Source organism: Lepidochelys olivacea (assembly GCF_965140295.1).
Source record: "Lepidochelys olivacea isolate rLepOli2 genome assembly, chromosome: 9".
NCBI classification, from domain to species: Eukaryota; Metazoa; Chordata; order Testudines; family Cheloniidae; genus Lepidochelys; species Lepidochelys olivacea.
The window spans coordinates 32,740,302-32,758,471 of NC_140419.1; the positions used below are offsets into that span (position 1 = coordinate 32,740,302).

At 42.4% G+C, this 18,170-nt stretch overlaps 1 protein-coding gene across 1 annotated transcript in view; it reads right to left on the reverse strand.

Annotated features, from left to right (window-relative positions):
* Nucleotides 1–15,222: 15,222 nt before the first annotated feature.
* ATP1B3 (ATPase Na+/K+ transporting subunit beta 3) overlaps nt 15,223–18,170 on the reverse strand; it is a 54,074-nt gene continuing 51,126 nt past the window's right edge. Inside the window, exons 6-7 of the mRNA XM_084638292.1 lie at nt 17,554–17,640; nt 15,223–15,947 (exon numbers count right to left, since the gene is read on the reverse strand). Coding sequence (XP_084494418.1) covers nt 15,777–15,947; nt 17,554–17,640 — 258 coding nt within the window. The 3' untranslated portion in view covers nt 15,223–15,776. The remainder of the gene's footprint in view (nt 15,948–17,553; nt 17,641–18,170) is intronic.

Consider the following 18,170-nt stretch of genomic DNA (forward strand, 5'->3'; position numbering starts at 1 on the left):
GGGTGGGAAGGGGAACATAGGCCCGGGGTAAATCTGAGGTAGGAGCTGACAGTTATCCCCACGGGCCTGGCTGTGTCTCTCATTCAGAAGCGCCTTGGCTGGTTTTATCGGGAGAGGGCGTCTCTTGGGGCATGTCTTCACTGCACTGCTAAAAATAGCCATGGAGCCAGCAGCGCAAGAGCGGAGGGAGTTACCAGCCTCCCCAAGTACGATCCTGTCCGAGATCATAGAGACCTGGAGGAGGGAGTGGGATTTTTTAGCACGTGAGCTCCATGGGCGCTAACACCGGTATGTCTCCTCCAGCGCCAGTGCAGCCAGACCCATAAGCTCCAGCTAGCGGCCGGTCAGGGGGTCTGGGTCAAAGCTGCAGTGCTGCTGGGGACACAGCTACTCTGTCCTGCTAGTCAAATGAGTCTATGCTGCTCATGCAAACACACTGGAGCCCCAGTGTTATTTCTGCACGGTGACTGCTCTCAGTGGAGGCTAACGCTGGAGTTGACTCTAACTTATACTAACACTATGACTCCAGTGAAGACAGACCCTTAGAAGAATCTCTGAAGCAACCCCCCCTTGTCCCAGGAAAAGGAAGGGTAGATGTGGTTTCCAGTTACCTAGGCCAGTAGGGGACATCCACTAGTACAATGATTTTCAACCTGGGATTCGTGGGCACGACTAGAATGAGTTGGATGTTCAGATTTTACTCTTTTGTGCCACTAATTTCATATCTGCCTGCAAAAATGAACTCGAGTTACAAAAAGAAAAGGAGGACTTGTGGCACCTTATAGACTAACTCATTTATTTGAGCATAAGCTTTCCTGACCTACAGCTCACTTCATCGGATGCATTCATTCGTATGCAGCCGATGAAGTGAGCTGTAACTCAGGAAAGCTTATGCTCAAATAAATGTGTTAGTCTCCAAGGTGCCACAAGTCCTCCTTTTCTTTGCAGATACAGACTAACACAGCTGCTACTCTGAATCGAGTTACAAAAGTAACTTGCAAAGCTGGAAAGTTATTTAAGACACATTTGTCTTTCAGTAAGTTGTTTATCTTAATTCTAATCAACCTTTTATTATCAGGGCAGTTCGCATCTATTTTATTTCCTAAGAGTGCCAATCCTGTTATTGTAATGGCTGACTAATTAACTGCATTGAACTATTAATGCATTTAGACAATGAAGTTTGGCTGAAATGTTCCACATCAAACCAGTGAACCAAAATAGTAGCTAAAACAACCCCCTTCCCCACTAGAATTACTTTGTGCATTAGCCTTTATGTGAAATCATCCAGGGATAATAGCATTTTTGGAAAAGAATATAGGGTACACATTACAAGAGATCTAGGCACTGAAGCAGAGCAAATATCCTATGATTTATGTTGTTCTCCCTTCCTGTGTTTACCCATGTTCATTACTGGGTACCCCATAAAAGCACTGTGCCAGTAAACTATTGGTGCTTCAGAAAACAATTTTTACAGTGTCAGACTGGGGCACTGGAAGCAAAATCTCTTGCACAACATGTTCAATAACAAGGATAATTATTAAAAGGGTGGGCTAAATAGAAGCATAGAGCTCACAGCTATATCAAGAAAAATACAACTTCTTGATGCTTAATACTTAAACTTCCTGTCCTTCGATGGATATGCAGGGCAAGGGGACACCCATGAGCATATTAACAGAAAGGGTATGACTAGAGATTGAATCAGCATCTATTTTAAAACTTGCCTATACAGACTGTTAGTGCATGGTAAACTGGAGTATAAATCTACAATGCACTAGCCTTTCATGCACTAACTGGCTGTGTGGCTTCTGCCACTGCAAACTAAAAATTCTGTAATGCACTTATATATACTTTGCTTCGAAACAGGAGTAGATCAAAGCACACTACCAAATTTTTAGTGCACAGTAGTAGGGTCCACATGTCTAGTTAGTGCATGGCAGGTCAGTACACTTCCAGACAAGCCCTTGAGGATGCGTTTTTTGCTTCACTGATTAATACTGTAGATTTTAATAGTGAATCATTCTAGCATTAATTTCTTTTGTAAATCAAAGAAAGGATGGAAGAAATTTAAAGCTGATTCAAAAATAGATGAGACATTGCTCATAAACTCAGGTAGGATGAAATTAGAAACTCTAAAGCACAGCGCTCCAATCGGGGGTGTGGGGAAATGAATGTGTCCTACGCAGCACATTAGACCTACATCAAACAGCAGGAGGCTGCTCACTTGCGGATCTGAGGCTCATACTGATCTCTCTCTCTCCACTCTCATGACTGCCTTCTCATCCCCATTCTAGTCAGTATAATATTGGTTACTTATTTTATTTAATTTTACATGGCCTCCACATTTTAACTTGCTATACATTTTTAAACCGACAATGAGTAATGCATTAGATTAAAAAATAAAGAACACCTCTTCCATAGGCGCTGACTTCTCCTCTTTCCCATGGGTGCTCGACCCCTCCCCACTTCCACTCCACCCCTTCCATGAAGCCCCGCCCACTGCCCTGCCTCTTCCCAGCTCTTCCCCACCCCCATTCCAACCCCTTCCCCAAAATCCCCACCCCCTCCCTGCCAATATTCCAACCCCTTCCCCAAATCTCCGCCCCAGCCCCACCTCTTCGCAGCCTCCTCCCCTGAGCTCACTACGTTCCCGCTCCTCACCCCCCTCCCCGAGCGTGCTAATGCTACCAAACAGCTGTTCTGCAGTTGCTGGGCAGGAGGTAGGCAGAGGAGCGGGCATACAGAGCGCTCAAGGGGGAAGGAGGAGGTGGGGCAGGGGGAAGGGAACTTGGCTGCTGGTTGGTGCAGAGCACCCACTACTCTGCACCCACTAATTTTTCCCTGTGAGTGCTCCTGCCCCAGAGCACCCACGGAGGTGGCACCTATGACCTCTTTTGCAATCCAGAATCAGTTAAAGAGGTTTGTTTCTAAGTTCCATTCATAAAAGAACAACATTGAACCTCTGACAGCCAGAAAAGAGGATTCTGGCTTCGTAGTTAAAGGAAGCAAAGAAAACAGCAATTGATCATATATTTTATGATTCCAAAAAGGGGTCATATCCCAGAGAGATTTCAAAGAGAACTCTTGTTATGTTTTAGCTATGGTTGTAGTTCTGTTTGTCAAACTCCATCTGCCAAGGGCCCTGTTGAGTTTTTAATATATAAAGTTAGCCTAGAGAGAATTCAAGCAATGACATGTTATGTAATTTTTGACCTGGTTTACAATACTGGGTCTCTACATCCCCCCCCCCCCCCCGTATATACAGTATATTATGAAAGCACCATAGCAGCTCTCTAGTTAAGGTAATGTTGAGTTTTCTACTTTAAGCGAGAAGTAAATTCTTTAAATATGGCAGTTCCCTGAAATACTAAAACATGGCCCACTTCAAGCACCAGCTTTAATGTTTAAGGTACTTTTCACTCTTTTCAGATAGGTTTTCAGCTTGAGGGCCCACATATTACTTTTAAAAAACCAAGGGGTCAAAATCAATAGGTTGGAATACATGCTATGCTCTGTTCCCTTTGCAATACTCAGGCAGTGCAGAGTGAGCAGAAAACACGCACACTTCTCATGGTAGGGATTCCCCAGGCCCAGTAGGGACAGCTAATTTCCATGCCTTCCTCTAGCAGTCCTTGCCCTAGGGGCTTCTTAGGGATAGAGTCTGTAGCACATCCTGGCTAGTCTCAGCTGGTGTATGGTCCATTGGAGACCATTGGCAAGTGGCAAAAGTTAGAGCAGCCCCCAGGTTACTGTAATTTGCATCTGCATTAAGACAGAAAATCAGAGTTGAAAGAGGTTGTTGGTTCTCATCCAATCTCTTTCCCTTCTCCAAAATCTGCATTTCCCAAAGTGGGGCATCTTCGCTAGACCCTCCCCTAGGCTCAAGAAGAGCCAGATGAGTTCCTGGGTTATGAGGAGAGTCTGAGGGAACTGGGATTATTTAGTCTGCAGAAGACAAGAATGAGGGGAGATTTGATAGCTACCTGAAAGGGGGTTCCAAAGAGGTTGGATCTAGACTGTTCTCAATGGTACCAGATGACAGAACAAGGAGTAATGGTCTCAAGTTGCAGTGGGGTAGGTTTAGGTTGGATATTAGGAAAAACTTTTTCACGAGGAGGGTGGTGAAGCACTGAAATGGGTTACCTAGGAAGGTAGTAGAATTTCTTTTCTTAGAGTTTTTTAAGGTCAGGTTTGACATATGATGATTTAGTTGGGGATTGGTCCTGCTTTGAGCAGGGGGTTGGAGTAGATGACCTCCTGAGGTCCCTTCCAACCCTGATATTCTACAATTCCTATCCTGCATTCCTTTTGGCTGCTGTAATTGTTTTCCCCTGGCACATGGCCAGCAGGGGAACTGATGAGCAATTTCAGCAAGGAAGGGATAGAAACTACTAGAGTGCTCCCTGCTCACCCCAGAGCTAATCCTGGAACTAGTAGTGGAAATAGTAAGAGGCAGCCAGGGAGCAAGCACCCTTTACCTCTTCCCCATAGTGATAGAGAGGATTCAAACACATCTGTTAAAAATTGCAGGGCATACAGCTGGGAATGCATTTTAAATTCATAATTAAATATATAATTTATTTTAAAGACAGTTTTTGGAGAGCCACAATTTATAGCCTTGAAAGCAGCAAGTGGGCCTTTCAACTCAGCTTGGCCACCCCGCTGGAGGATCTTCGTTTCAAAGTTCAAGATTTATAAATCACTTTTTCCTGGAGTGTTCCCCATTATTTTAACACATTTTTCAGGGCATATCTAAACAGCAATCTCAAAAGTGATAACTTCAAATTTCTCACTGGACTTCAAGCTACACCATATTTAAAACATATTACTGGGCTTCTCCCCTATCACATTTGTTTTTCACAACAGAGGATGAAGCAGCCCTCTGCACTGATCTACTGTTCCTGTTCCCTAACACTGCCTCCTGCTGTGTCTCGGTCCTTGGTTCCAGGTATCCAGCTCTTAGCCACCCCTCATGCTGGCTCCCTCTAAGTGCACACTCTTGCCTCCACATCTATGCTGTCTTAGGCCTGGTCTACAGTATGTGGTTATTTCGGAATTAGCTGAGTTACTTTGAAATAAAACTGATTCCGTTCACATGACCAAACCAGTTTTTTCGATTTAAAGGGCTCTTTAATCCGATTTCTGTACTCCACCTCGGCAACTGAGGTAGCGCTAAAATTGAGATCGCAGTTCCAGGTTACAGGTATTGTGGACACAATTAGACGTTATTGGCCTCCAGGAGCTATCTCAGAATGCTCCCTTGTGACCACTCTGGACAACACTCTCAACTCCAATGCACTAGCCAGGTAGGCAGTAAAAGCCCCGGGAACTTTTGAATTTCCTGTTTGGTCACCATCAGCACAGTCCACCATCACAAGAGACCACGCAGTCCCAGATTCGCAGACGAGCTCCAGCATGGTCCGAATGGGAGGTATTGGATCTCATTGTATGTTGGGGAGACGAATCTGTTATGGCAGAACTACGTTCCAAAAAAAGAAACGCAAATACGTACGCTAAAGTCTCCAGGGCCATGACGGAAAGAGACTACTCCAGGGCCACAGAGCAGTGTCATATAAAAATCAAGGCGCTCAGGCAAGCGTACCAAAAAGCCAGGGAGGCGAACAGGCGCTCTGGGTCACAGCCCCATACATGCCACTTCTACCATGAGCTGCATGCAATTATGGGGGGTGACGCCACCACTACTCCACCACTGTCCATGGACACCTGCAAGGGGGGAGTAGCACGGAGCGACGAGGATGAGTTTTTGGAGGAGGAGAGTGCACAGGTGGCAAGTGGGGAAATCTGTTTTCCCCCCTAGCCAGGAACTATTCTTAATGCTGGAGCCAATAGCCTCCCCCACTCCCAAGGCATGCTCTTGGACCATGACCCTGGAAAAGGCACTTCTGGTGAGTCAGAGCTTGATCGGACACATGCAGTGGGGGATGGGGGAAAACCCAGCTACACTGGGCTCTTCGTGTTTAGTTTAAAGGGCTCATCCCTGCTCAGAGCCTCATCGAAGCCATGTGGTGTGTGGGGGAGGGAGGGAGGGTGTTGTGTGAAGCAATCATTCCAGAGAGCCCACAAGCCCTCCTTTTATATGGCAAACCCACCAGACATTGCTTGCTATGGGAAAGGGGGCCCATAACGGTGGTTACTGAAGTACTGGTTTGATTATGGCAGATTTCTCTTCTCCTAAAGAATTGCTGACAATCTCAGACAGTACATAGCAGTGATGCTCTTCACTCTTTCACCAGCCAGAAAGGACATGAATCAGAGTTGCAAATGTTGGCTGAATTTTCCTTCAGTGGTTTGAGGCCCTCCATGTGTGTTAAGGGACCATATGCAGAGAGGGAAACTATCACGGTACCAGGCTTATTATGACCACTTTTCAGTTCTTGGTATCCCAAGAGGTCATCATGGATGTGGGCTATTTCCTCAAAGCAATAAACTTATTCTTTTCTTCATTCTGATGTCGAGTGGTGACATTCTATGTTAACAAGGCAATTCAAAATTCACAATACTACCATGGAGTTCAATTTAGCAGCTGCTAAGGTGGTGATGAAGTCAGATTTTTTCCAGAAACAGAACAGAAAAAACACCTTAATAATTCCTTGTAGTGGGCTGTCTACATCTGCTTAAATTTTCCTCGCAACAATGCTCATTTTTCTTTCTTCCTACTTTAGTTCCACATCACCATTAGGGAACCATGAAGGTCTTGTGGAGATGGTGGAGAGAGAATGCATACGTTGGTGTCAATGTGTCCAAGATTGTGGTTAATTAATGATCATGACTAGTATTCCATTGAATTTGACTAAATCCATGAGCTTCTAGAAGCAAACCAATATGGTTGCTCTCTCTTGTATGGAGACAGGAGAGAATTCTGATCTAAGCCTAGAAACAGTGCTCAGGTTTAGAACTTCTATAAACTTATATAAAGCCTCAAGTGGAGCTGTGATTTTTTTCAGGGAGAGTATAGGAGCATTTTAGAGAGTAGTAGTGTGAATATTTTTACTGGATTTTGAGGCATCAGTGTAGCTTCACCAGTAAAGGAATAGCATAGACAATATACAGAAGTGCAGCATAATTCGTATGGTGTGGCTTACTCCATTTTGAAGACAGGGTACAACTACCTGTAAATAGCTCCATTTGCACAGATACAGCTACCCCAGTAGCTAAAAATCCCATTGCAGACAAGGGCTTCAGAAGTTTTAAGTTGTTTAAATTGTTTCCTTCCCACAAGAACATTTGACGGAACAGTTGTAGGGATTTGAATTACTTTTTCATATTAAAAGTGTTGGCTAATAAATATATTTTCTTCTATCATATTTTCAATTAAGAGTTTGAAGTGGAATAGCAACAGCTGAGTCAGGATCAACAGCCACAGCAGGTTTGTGAAAGACCTTGTTGTGTACAGTAAATACTAGAGGAGTTATCACTGCAGGGGGTCCCTACAACCAGCAAAACAGAAGTGGCATTTACATGTTCATGAATCACAGAACAAGGTTGGGCAGTTGGAGAGCACAAAGTACTTTTATTTCAGACAGCTTACCACATCACATTCCATTATTTATCATATTTGCATCACTCCATATTATTTATACCTTCTTACACGGTCTAAAATATGGAATTTGACTTTCTGGTAACATGCTTCAACAGGTAAGACCCAATCCTAAAGCTCTGCTTTCAAAAAGAGAGTTTTACTTGAGTACATAGAGTCCCTCATACTTTCTTGAAATGAGTATGAAACAGAAATAAGGGACTGCTTCAGAGCTACACCTAATCATAGAATCATAGAATATCAGGGTTGGAAGAGACCTCAGGAGGTCATCTAGTCCAACCCCCTGCTCAAAGCAGGACCAATCCCCAATTAAATCATGCCAGCCAGGGCTTTGTCAAGCCTGACCTTAAAAACTTCTAAGGAAGGAGATTCTACCACCTCCCTAGGTAACGCATTCCAGTGTTTCACCACCCTCCTAGTGAAAAAGTTTTTCCTAATATCCAACCTAAACCTCCCCCACTGCAACTTGAGACCATTACTCCTTGTCCTGTCCTCTTCTACCACTGAGAATGGTCTAGAACCATCCTCTCTGGAACCACCTCTCAGGTAGTTGAAAGCAGCTATCAAATCCACCCTCATTCTTCTCTTCTGCAGACTAAACAATCCCAGTTCCCTCAGCCTCTCCTCATAACTCATGTGTTCCAGACCCCTAATAATTTTTGTTGCCCTTCGCTGGACTCTCTCCAATTTATCCACATCCTTCTTGTAGTGTGGGGCCCAAAACTGGACACAGTACTCCAGATGAGGCCTCACCAATGTCGAACAGAGGGGAACGATCACGTCCCTCGATCGGCTCGCTATGCCCCTACTTATACATCCCAAAATGCCACTGGCCTTCTTGGCAACAAGGGCACACTGCTGAGTCATATCCAGCTTCTCGTCCACTGTCACCCCTAAGTCCTTTTCCGCAGAACTGCTGCCTAGCCATTCGGTCCCTAGTCTGTAGCTGTGCATTGGGTTCTTCCATCCTAAGTGCAGCACCCTGCACTTATCCTTATTGAACCTCATCAGATTTCTTTTGGCCCAATCCTCCAATTTGTCTAGGTCCCTCTGTATCCTATCCCTGCCCTCCAGCGTATCTACCACTCCTCCTAGTTTACTATCATCTGCAAATTTGCTGAGAGTGCAATCCACACCATCCTCCAGATCATTTATGAAGATATTGAACAAAACCGGCCCCAGGACTGACCCCTGTTTACTATTCAGTTATATATAGTACATACACATACATTATACACAACTCTGAGCTTTATAATTCTTACAAACAAAAGCTCAAATAGAGTAGTAAGGAGGTAAGAACAAGGTTGTCTATTTCTTGCCATCTAACAATTATCAACCTGAGCCTACAAAATGCTGAACAGCACTTGTGAGGTGCTCAACATCCTCAACTTCCAGTGCTTCAGTGAGAGCTGAAGGTCACGCCAGGTCAGGCCTCTAGTACTGGAAACTGGGTAAACTGTGTTCTTCCAGATGAGTTTTCCCACACAGATTGCACTCGGTGTACATGAGACCCCACATGCATGAGACCAGATTATTTCTGAAAAGCAGTATCTGTTGAGGCCAGGCCTTCTGGCCACCACAGCCCAGGGCATAAGGAGTGAGGCAGCCGCAACTGTCCCTCAGCTCCTTTGCCATCAAGAACCCCAGATGGTAGGGCTCCCTAGTTATGAAATGGACTCTGCATGGACAACACATCTTGAATAACCACATTAACTGTACCATCAGTAACCATTCTGTCTTCTTCGATTACTGCCCACAGAGAGTTCATTTTTGGTGAGTATCAAGTAGTTCTGTGGCCAAGAGGACAGAAAGAAGTCCTACCTGACTAGTGACTGCAGGACAGCTCTACCAAAGTTGGCATCTGATCTGAAAGACTGGACCAGGGAGTAGGCGAGGATGAACACATAGATCAAACTCCTGAAAGCTGTTCTACATATCTCAGACTGGAATGTTGGTGAGGGAAGCTGTGGAGACTGCATGCACCTAGTGGAACGTGCCCTGATGTGAACCAGGGGAGTCTTGTTCACCACCTGATAGCAAGTCCTGATGCAGTCTCAGACCCACTTGGATAATCTGAGTGAAGAGGACTGTACTGTCCTCTCTTTCTGCAAAAGTCACACAGCCAAGGGGATATTCTCAATAGCTTGGTTCCCAAAAATTTGGGATTAGGCCTAAGGTGACCTTGTCCTTATGGAAGACAGTATATGGAGGGCCTGTCTTAAGTTATTTATTTCACTGACTCTTCCAGCTAAGTTGATGGCTACCAAGAATATGGATAGATGTGGAGAGCAGATTGTCATGGGTTCATATGGCGGTCCCATCATGCCAGTTAAAACCAGATTGAAGTCCTAGAAAGGGGGATGCCCCTTTATTGCGGAGCAGGGGGGAGATCTCTCAAGTTTAGATACTGCAAGGTGAGCAAATAGTGTAACTTTGCACTGTTGAGTGATTTCTGGAAATGGTCACCACTCTAATAGAATTGACAGAGAGGCTGGACCATTTCAGGGAGAGTAGAGTAGATAGTCCAAAATATTTGGGATCAAAGTAGACAATGGCAAAAGCTATCACTGGGTTACCCACACAGAGAATCTTTTCCACTCTGCAGTGCAAATGAGCCAGGCTGAAGGCTTCCTGTTTTGCAGGAGGATCTCTTGAATCTCAGATAAGCAGTCTCGCTCCAGAGAGGTTACCCACCCAGCATCCAGAACATGAGATGGAGCAAGGTCAGGTTTGCATGCAGCATTTGTCCCTTATTCTGGGAACCCAGACTGGGAAGAAGACTTGAGATTATCAACTGGTCAACAGAGATACTCACTAGTTCAGAAAACCAGAGCTGTCTGACCCATGTTAGGGCTAGCAGGATAACACAGCCTGAGTCTTGTTTGAGTTTCCTGAGAAATCTGGGGATCCTGGGGATTGGTGGGAAGGCATAAAAAGAGCCGTAGGGATCATGGGAGAAGAAACATCCATCAGCGAGCATGGATTAATCTCCGGAGCAGATGCACACTTGTTCTCATACATAGCGAACAGGTCCAGGGATAGCAGTCCCCATCTCAGAAAGACCACCACAGAGAATCATATCAGTGAGGCACCATTGATGGTTCTGTAGCGTGTCCTGCTGAGATGGTGATCTGCCAGGATGTCCTGAAAGCTGGACAGGTGGAGAGCCATTGAAGTAGTGTTATGAAGTATGTACCATTCTCAAATATACATAAGTCTTTTCACAGAGCAGGGATGATCTCACTCCTTCCTTCTTGTTTCTGTAGTGGATTGTGGTGGTGTTGTCAAACAACACTTGAACAGTGAGGCCCTGAAGGAGAACTAAGACAGCCTTGCACACTAACCATATGGCCCCATGCTGCAGGGCCTTCTTTGGTGATCATCATCCTTGAATCTTGAGACGATTGAGATGAATTCCCCATTCTAGGGAAGGGGCATCAATGACCAGTGTGTTAGTGGGACAAGAAACAGAGAACAGAACTCACACTTCGACTGATCTTCCCACCAGCTTAAAGAAGAGAGAACTTTGATAGGGACAGTGACCAGATGGTCCATGCTGTGTCTCTTGGGTAGATAAAATGAGTTCAATCAGCCTTTCAGCGACCAGAATTGAAGTCTGGCAAGCTCTGTGATGCAGGAGCACACTGCCAAGGGCCCATAAGCTTGAGACACGTCTTCACTAGCATTCTAGTGCACTTGTAGAGCAGATTGAGAAGGTCCACCATGGTTTGTAAGCATTGTTGAGGCAGGTAAGCTCTTTTTAACAGAAAGCCGACAAAATTATGGACTGAGTCAGGGTCAGAATAGATTGTCCCTGTTGACCTTGAGGCCCAAGGAAGCCAAAAGATGGTGTGAATTGACTTGGTAACTTGCTGTGGCTGATCATCCCCAAACCAGCCAATCATCCTATAAGAGGTATGCTTGCATTCCCATCCTTCACAGATGGGCAGCTACTATAGCTAGAACCTAGGTGAAAATCCAGGGGACCACTGAGAGACTGAAAGGCAATATCCTGTACTGGTAGTAAGAGTTGCCTACCAGAAATCTGATATATTGCTCTCCAAAATGAGTAGGATGGAGCCAGGAGTATGCCAGATCACCTTGCTATTCTGCCTAGTGTTGCTGTGTAGAGAACATCCAATAATATGTGTCGTTTCTCCTATATAACCTCAGGAGGAATGCCAAGGGTCTCAAGAGTCCTTTTCAAGAAGTCCTAAATGGTTTTGAACTCATCTTAAGAGAGTGGATGAACCACTTCATCAGATCAACAAGAAGAAACCCTTGAAGGGCCAGAGGCACCTGATCTGAAGGGTGTTGATTTTCCTCCCTAACGTACTCATCTTTCACGAATAGGGGTTGATCAAGTTGGGTGATTGGAGAAGGCTGTAATTACTTCCCCACTGAAGTAGATCTTGGATGAGCAACAGTGGCTGTGGGTCTTCTGGAGTAGGGATTCATACCCTAGGCAGAGCAGTATAGCCAACATTGGTAGGCAAACTGGGATATTGGCACATAGGAAGGTACCACAATGGACACTCCTTGAAATCTTCAGGTCTTTTATCTTCTCCACTGTCTTCTCTGCACTCCTTGTTGAACTCTCATTGGGCCACGCATTGTGGAGACTGGTATCAGGAGGGAGGGGAGCCCTCAGCGCATTCTGGTGAGGATGACGAGTGACTTTTCTCCTGACAAGGGGAGCAGACATGTCCAGGGTATGGGCCTGTACAGTACCAGATGGAGTGGCGCTGAGGTAGATGGTTGCTTTTACATAATATATCTCAAATGCTCCAGGGGAGGAGACTCCAATAACCGACTGACAAATAGGTAAGCTGGTATCAGGAAAGGCTTCAGTGCCAGGATCTCTGATGCGAAAACATCCAGGACCAGAGCAAGGGTTAGCACTGAGGAGGCACTACTTTGTACTAGAGGCAAGATGGTAGTCACCAAGGGTTTCTGTGCAAGGCTGGTGCCAGAGGGCAGTGCAGCCTTTATAGGACTTAGAAGTCATCAGTGGCAGACTACTCTTTGGTGCCTTGGCACCAGGCAGAGGCGCCAAACTTCAGGTATTAGTGTAAGAAACCTAAGGAGAAGTTCTAGGTCATTTACTCAGGGTCAGAGAACAAACTCCTGACTGCAGTGGTGCTCCTTCGTCCCTCCCCAAAGAAGCTGACAGTTGCTGAATACAGTCTGTGGGAGGAGGCTGCTCATGAGGGGAGGCGGAACTGCAACTAACCAGTGCTGAGTTAGGATATGGTTAATCTTTTCCGGGCTCCTTGGGGATGGGAGTTGCATAGATCTCCCAAGAAAGCATATCTTCAACCTCACCTCTATTCTTGAGGGTATTCTTGGGAAATGAGTGGCATTTAAATGCTCTGTTAATGTGTCCCTGTTCCAAGTAGACAATATATCTGGAGTCCCCATCATTAATGGATTTATCTGGGTTGCATGATGGGCAGGTCTTGAAGCTGGGTGACAGGATATGCAATAATGGAATAGCCCTAATGTATCAGGAGGGGGATCTGTATACAGATACCCCTTCTAAAATTTCTCAGAAAAATAGCCAGCAGACAAAAAGAAAAACTATACTAAAGTTAAGAAAACTACAACAAAGTTCACTAAGTGAAACTAGAAGAATATCTATGTCACATGAGGACACAGACTGATGCTGAAATGGATATAAAAATGAAGTTAATAGATTTAGAATTTTCATAATGGGCAGTTTTACAGAAATAATCCTCCTGGAAATGCTGCAGTCAAAAAGATACTAATTTATAGGGTAGATTAAATATGAATATATGTTGATATAGAGGTCAATTCACTGAAGGGCTTCAGTAATTTGGCACCTGATTTAGTACTACTGACATATTTTAACAAGTGTCTGGGCATTAGTGAACTGAAATAATTTTTTTGTTTAAAAGAATATTGCTGAAAATAGCTCACATGATCTGCTGGGGACAGGATAGAATTTTTCCATTAACGTGTTCTTCCTATTGACTGAAAGGTTACTAAAATAATTTACTAAATAATGTGATTTAACTCCAAACAATAAAGGGCTTGTGAGAGTCATACAACCTTACAGAAACAAAAAAAAAATGCTGGATAAAAATATTGTGTGCACTGGTTTACTGAAGTCAGAATCAGTTTGATTTTTCAGACAGGTGGATTAACAATGTCAACTAATTAAAAAAATGGCTAAAACGCTCAAACTTCTGTAGACCCAGATTTGTAGACTAACTGAACATCTCATTTTAGAATCAGTAGCAAAATTCAAACATTTAATTTTTCCAATTTAAATTACTTTGAGTCACATCAAGAAACAAAAGTATCTGAAACAAACTACTAATTTGGCCACAATTTCCTCCATGCTGCCTGTGCACTAACAGGGGGAGCACAAAGAACAAATGAAAGAGATTTCGCTCATTTCTAATATCTAGCAGCACAGTTCCTACCACCAACTATGAGGAGCAACTTCAGGGAAAGTCATATTCAGTCCCTGCATGGTCAGGGCTGGAATAATCTCAGTATGGATGGAATCTTCAGATAATTTTGCTGCTAAATTCTAAAAAGTCTCCAATGAGCATGTGCAAACTACAATTTTCAGAGACTTGTAACTCAGTCAAAATTGGGTTGATTTTCATGGAGACAGCAAAATGCCTCCCTCTGGTTTCAGTAGGAAACCAGAGAACCCTGCTCCGAAGCATCAAGAAGCTAAAACTTCTCAGTAAAATGGTTATAAGAATTATTTCTCTCAACTTGGTCTCAGAAGCTGCTGATCCATTTTTACTAAAATGTATAAAAAAAAATGAAGTCTGAAGCAGACATCAAGGCATGGGAAATTTCAGCTGAAACAATTAAAGTCTGGCTAAGCCAAACAGATAATGGAAATCTCACCTAGTTCAAAGCAAATTTTTGTCATCATGAAAAACTGAATGAGACTAAGGAGCACACACCAAAAAAAACAAACAAAAAAAACCCAACCAACCACACACAATAGGAAAGAGTGGCACTGCTCCTTTATCAGCAACATTGGAGGAACTGCAATAGTGAGAGATCTAAATGGCTGCAATTCAATTTGATGTAAAGTGCAACCTCAGAGAAACCTGGACTAGCTGCAAACTGAGAAGTGGTTTTTAAGGTAACAGATGGGCAAAGCAAATTTCTCTCAAGTGGTGGATGAAGCAGCTCATAAAAAATTCAATACAAAAGTTGAGTAAAAGTAAAAAAAAAATCAGATATGGCAGAAGTGATGTGAGGGAACTAAGTATAAACATTAAAGGAATGTTAAATCAAGACCATTCTCATTTTGGTTTTAATTTTAAAACAGAAGTTTTTCATTTTAGGAATTTTGATTTTATTGGAAAACAAAAGGCTACTCACAGACTAGTGAGGCCTTTCTTTCAAGCAACTCTGTAGTGCAATTGTTACCAGGACTTGAAACCACTAACATTTCAAAGAAACTGCTTTAGATGATATTTCTGAACTAAAGTTTTTAAATGACATTGTATGTGTTTTATTTGTGTTCTACATACTGCAAGCAATTAACAATACAATGAGATTCAATTTCTCAACTAAAATACCAAATAGTACACGTTTACACATACCTGCACAGTCACAAGCATAAAAACAGACTACTTCAGCACTTAAATAATTTCAAAAATCCATACCAACACTTTTAAAATCCACTTTATTTAGTTCCCCCCAAACCAGTACAGGACTTAAGGTGTCTCCACACACGCAATTCTTGCAGAGTTATTGTTTTTTGTTTGTTTGTTTTGAAAATAACTATGTTGGTCAGGTACCATTTATTCTTATCATCTGATCCCTAAAACTGTATCAGTGTTGAGATATGACAGTCAAACCAGTGTTAAATCAATACACTATTTACATAGCACAGCAGATTATGTTTGAGACAGTCACTTGGGGATAAAACCACATTTTAGAACAGACAAAGACCACCATTATTACATATTTGGAATCAACTATTTACAGGTCCCTAATATCACATAACTATGGTCTGTACACTGGTCCAGTGGGGCAGGCAGAAGCTTGACAGGCAGTTATTTTGAGGGATTTTAAATATGATTTGGAAGCACACTATTATGCTACCCTGAACTCCATGTGCCACATTATCCCAGGTGGTCTTATATCCGGGAATGGCACATCCAGCTGATATAAAATAAAAAAACAGACAACACATTTACTTTGTGGAGATTGACGCATGCTACTCAGACATCTGAACTTTGAAAGAAATTCGTCCAAGAAACTTGTCACGGTCATCTTCATTTCTTAAATTGGGAGATCCCATAATCTTACACACAATTGTTACTTCTTCTTTGGTATGGTTGGAGATAATTGCTAGTTGAACAGCCACTAGTGGCTGAAGATAGTCAGCCTAGTAAATAGAGAGAGGGGGAAATGATTTCAGATACCACAGTGAACTTATTTGAATAAAAACAATTAAGATAGCAAATTCATTTCATCTATTGGTTTACTGGAACAAAACCTCCAACTTTACAGCGTCCCATCGAAGGGTACATCTACACTGCAAATGAAGGTGTGATTGTAGTGGAGGTAGGCACACACATGCTAGCTTTAATCCAGCTAGTGCAGCTAACAGCAGCGAAGACGTGGCAGCATGGGCACCGGCACAGGCTAGCCTTCCCAGTACAAACCTGCCAGACTCTTGTTCCTAGCTAATGCTGGGTCCATGCTGCTGCGTCTTCACAGCTATTTTCAGCCATGCTAGTTCAATTTAAGCTAGTGCAGGTCTGCCTATCCATGCTACAATTATACCTTAATTTGAGATGTAGATGTACCCTAACTCAGTTAAAATTATTTGTGTAGGAGTTAATCAGGCTAAAATTCTGCATAGCATTTGTCTCAACTGAAAAATTCAGCACAAATTAACAGTTATAGACAAGATTTTCAAGGTGCTCAAGGAAATTTGAGTGCAATTTCCATTGAAAGTCAATGGGATTTGGGTGTCTAACTCCAGTTTTTTTCGAAAATCCAAGCCTATATTAACCTTTTGCTTTTTACAAGCATATGGAAAAAACTGCCGTAATTTATGCTCTTTTCTGCTCACTTAACTTGCATGGAACATGCGAGAGAGACTGTGTCAGACCAAAAATATTGAAAAGGTTTCCAGCTGAAAGAACATATCTTAAAAGAAAGACCTTGGTACTGATATGGAGGTGCTTCCCACGTACACTCCATCCTGCATATAAAAGTTGTAACACAGAGAAGGTTTTAACTATAATTTATAATTATTCAAGGCATGGGCTCCTTCCAAGCAGTTCTGTTCAGTTTGTGTTCACATAGAAACTTTTCTGAAACCAAAAGTATGTTTGTCTATATGCATTTAGCATGCTAACAGTATTTATATTAGCAAATTCTGGGAAAGCCTAGAAAACTACCCCACAGTACTTCAAAGGATAGAAAGCATGGAGGACATGAAGAGTGACACCAACAACACTGGGGTGGGGGGGAAAGTGTGCTGAACCAATTATTGGAAAAACAATAGTGTAACAGTCTAGACTTCTGATAAGGCCAAAAAACTGTTAGTTGCATGATTATTAACCAGGTTTAATTATATGATGTGTGTACTAATCATGTCAATGACTGGTTTTTAACTATTAATAACTGTACTGTGGACAGGCCTATCTGATCTAGCCACCTCTATTTTCATTTGAGGAGACCTAATAAAATATAAGGAAAACTGACTTTTTACAGCAAAATTACTGAAATCATGTTAGTGGGAACTCAGTCTTATTTTTCTCAGTAAGAAGACAGTAAAGCCCAATCTATTTTCCTGCATATGGGCAGGTGCAGCACAGATCTTATCAAGTACTCTGAAATACCTGCATAAGTAATATTCCATACGTGTATTTGGTTGTAAATTTCGAGTCTGAACAATGCAGTAACCAACACAGACCCATCCTAAAAATGCCCCCAAAATTTTACAAAAAAACACATGACTATCATTGAGACATACTTACATGTAAATTTTTTCCATAGTATGGAAAATACATTAAATCAATCACTCCCCCATCAGGAAAATAAGTTATCTGAACCTTGCCTTCTTCCTATGGTTAAAGACAAAATTAAAAGTTAATTCCCGTTTTAACAAACATTAAGAGGTAAAAGAAAATTACAATGTTCTAATGATGAAATGCAAGAACCCTACAAAAATATTTGAGTACTGCTGTACCAGAATAGTTTCCACAACAGAATGAACGATCTTTGCCAAATTACAAGACTCATAGATATAGACTTGTACTTGTTAAAAATTTAATATATTAATAACCTTCTACTACCTATGGTTGAAAGAACCAATTTTATTTCACAAAACAGATTTCAGCTTATACATGCTGCAACCTTCCATTTCTAATCTAGATAAAATTAATACTAATATTTATTTAGTAAAGTAGAAATTAAGCCAGAATAGTCCTAAGTTTTATTTTCAGCCCACCATCATTCAAAAAACGAAACACACATCTCTACAATGAAAACTTCAATTTATACTCCCTTTAACATAACAAAAGTATTTAAGGAAAAAGTTAGACAGTGCAACTGAATTTCCAAATATCCACAGGCAAGTTAGAAAATGTTTATT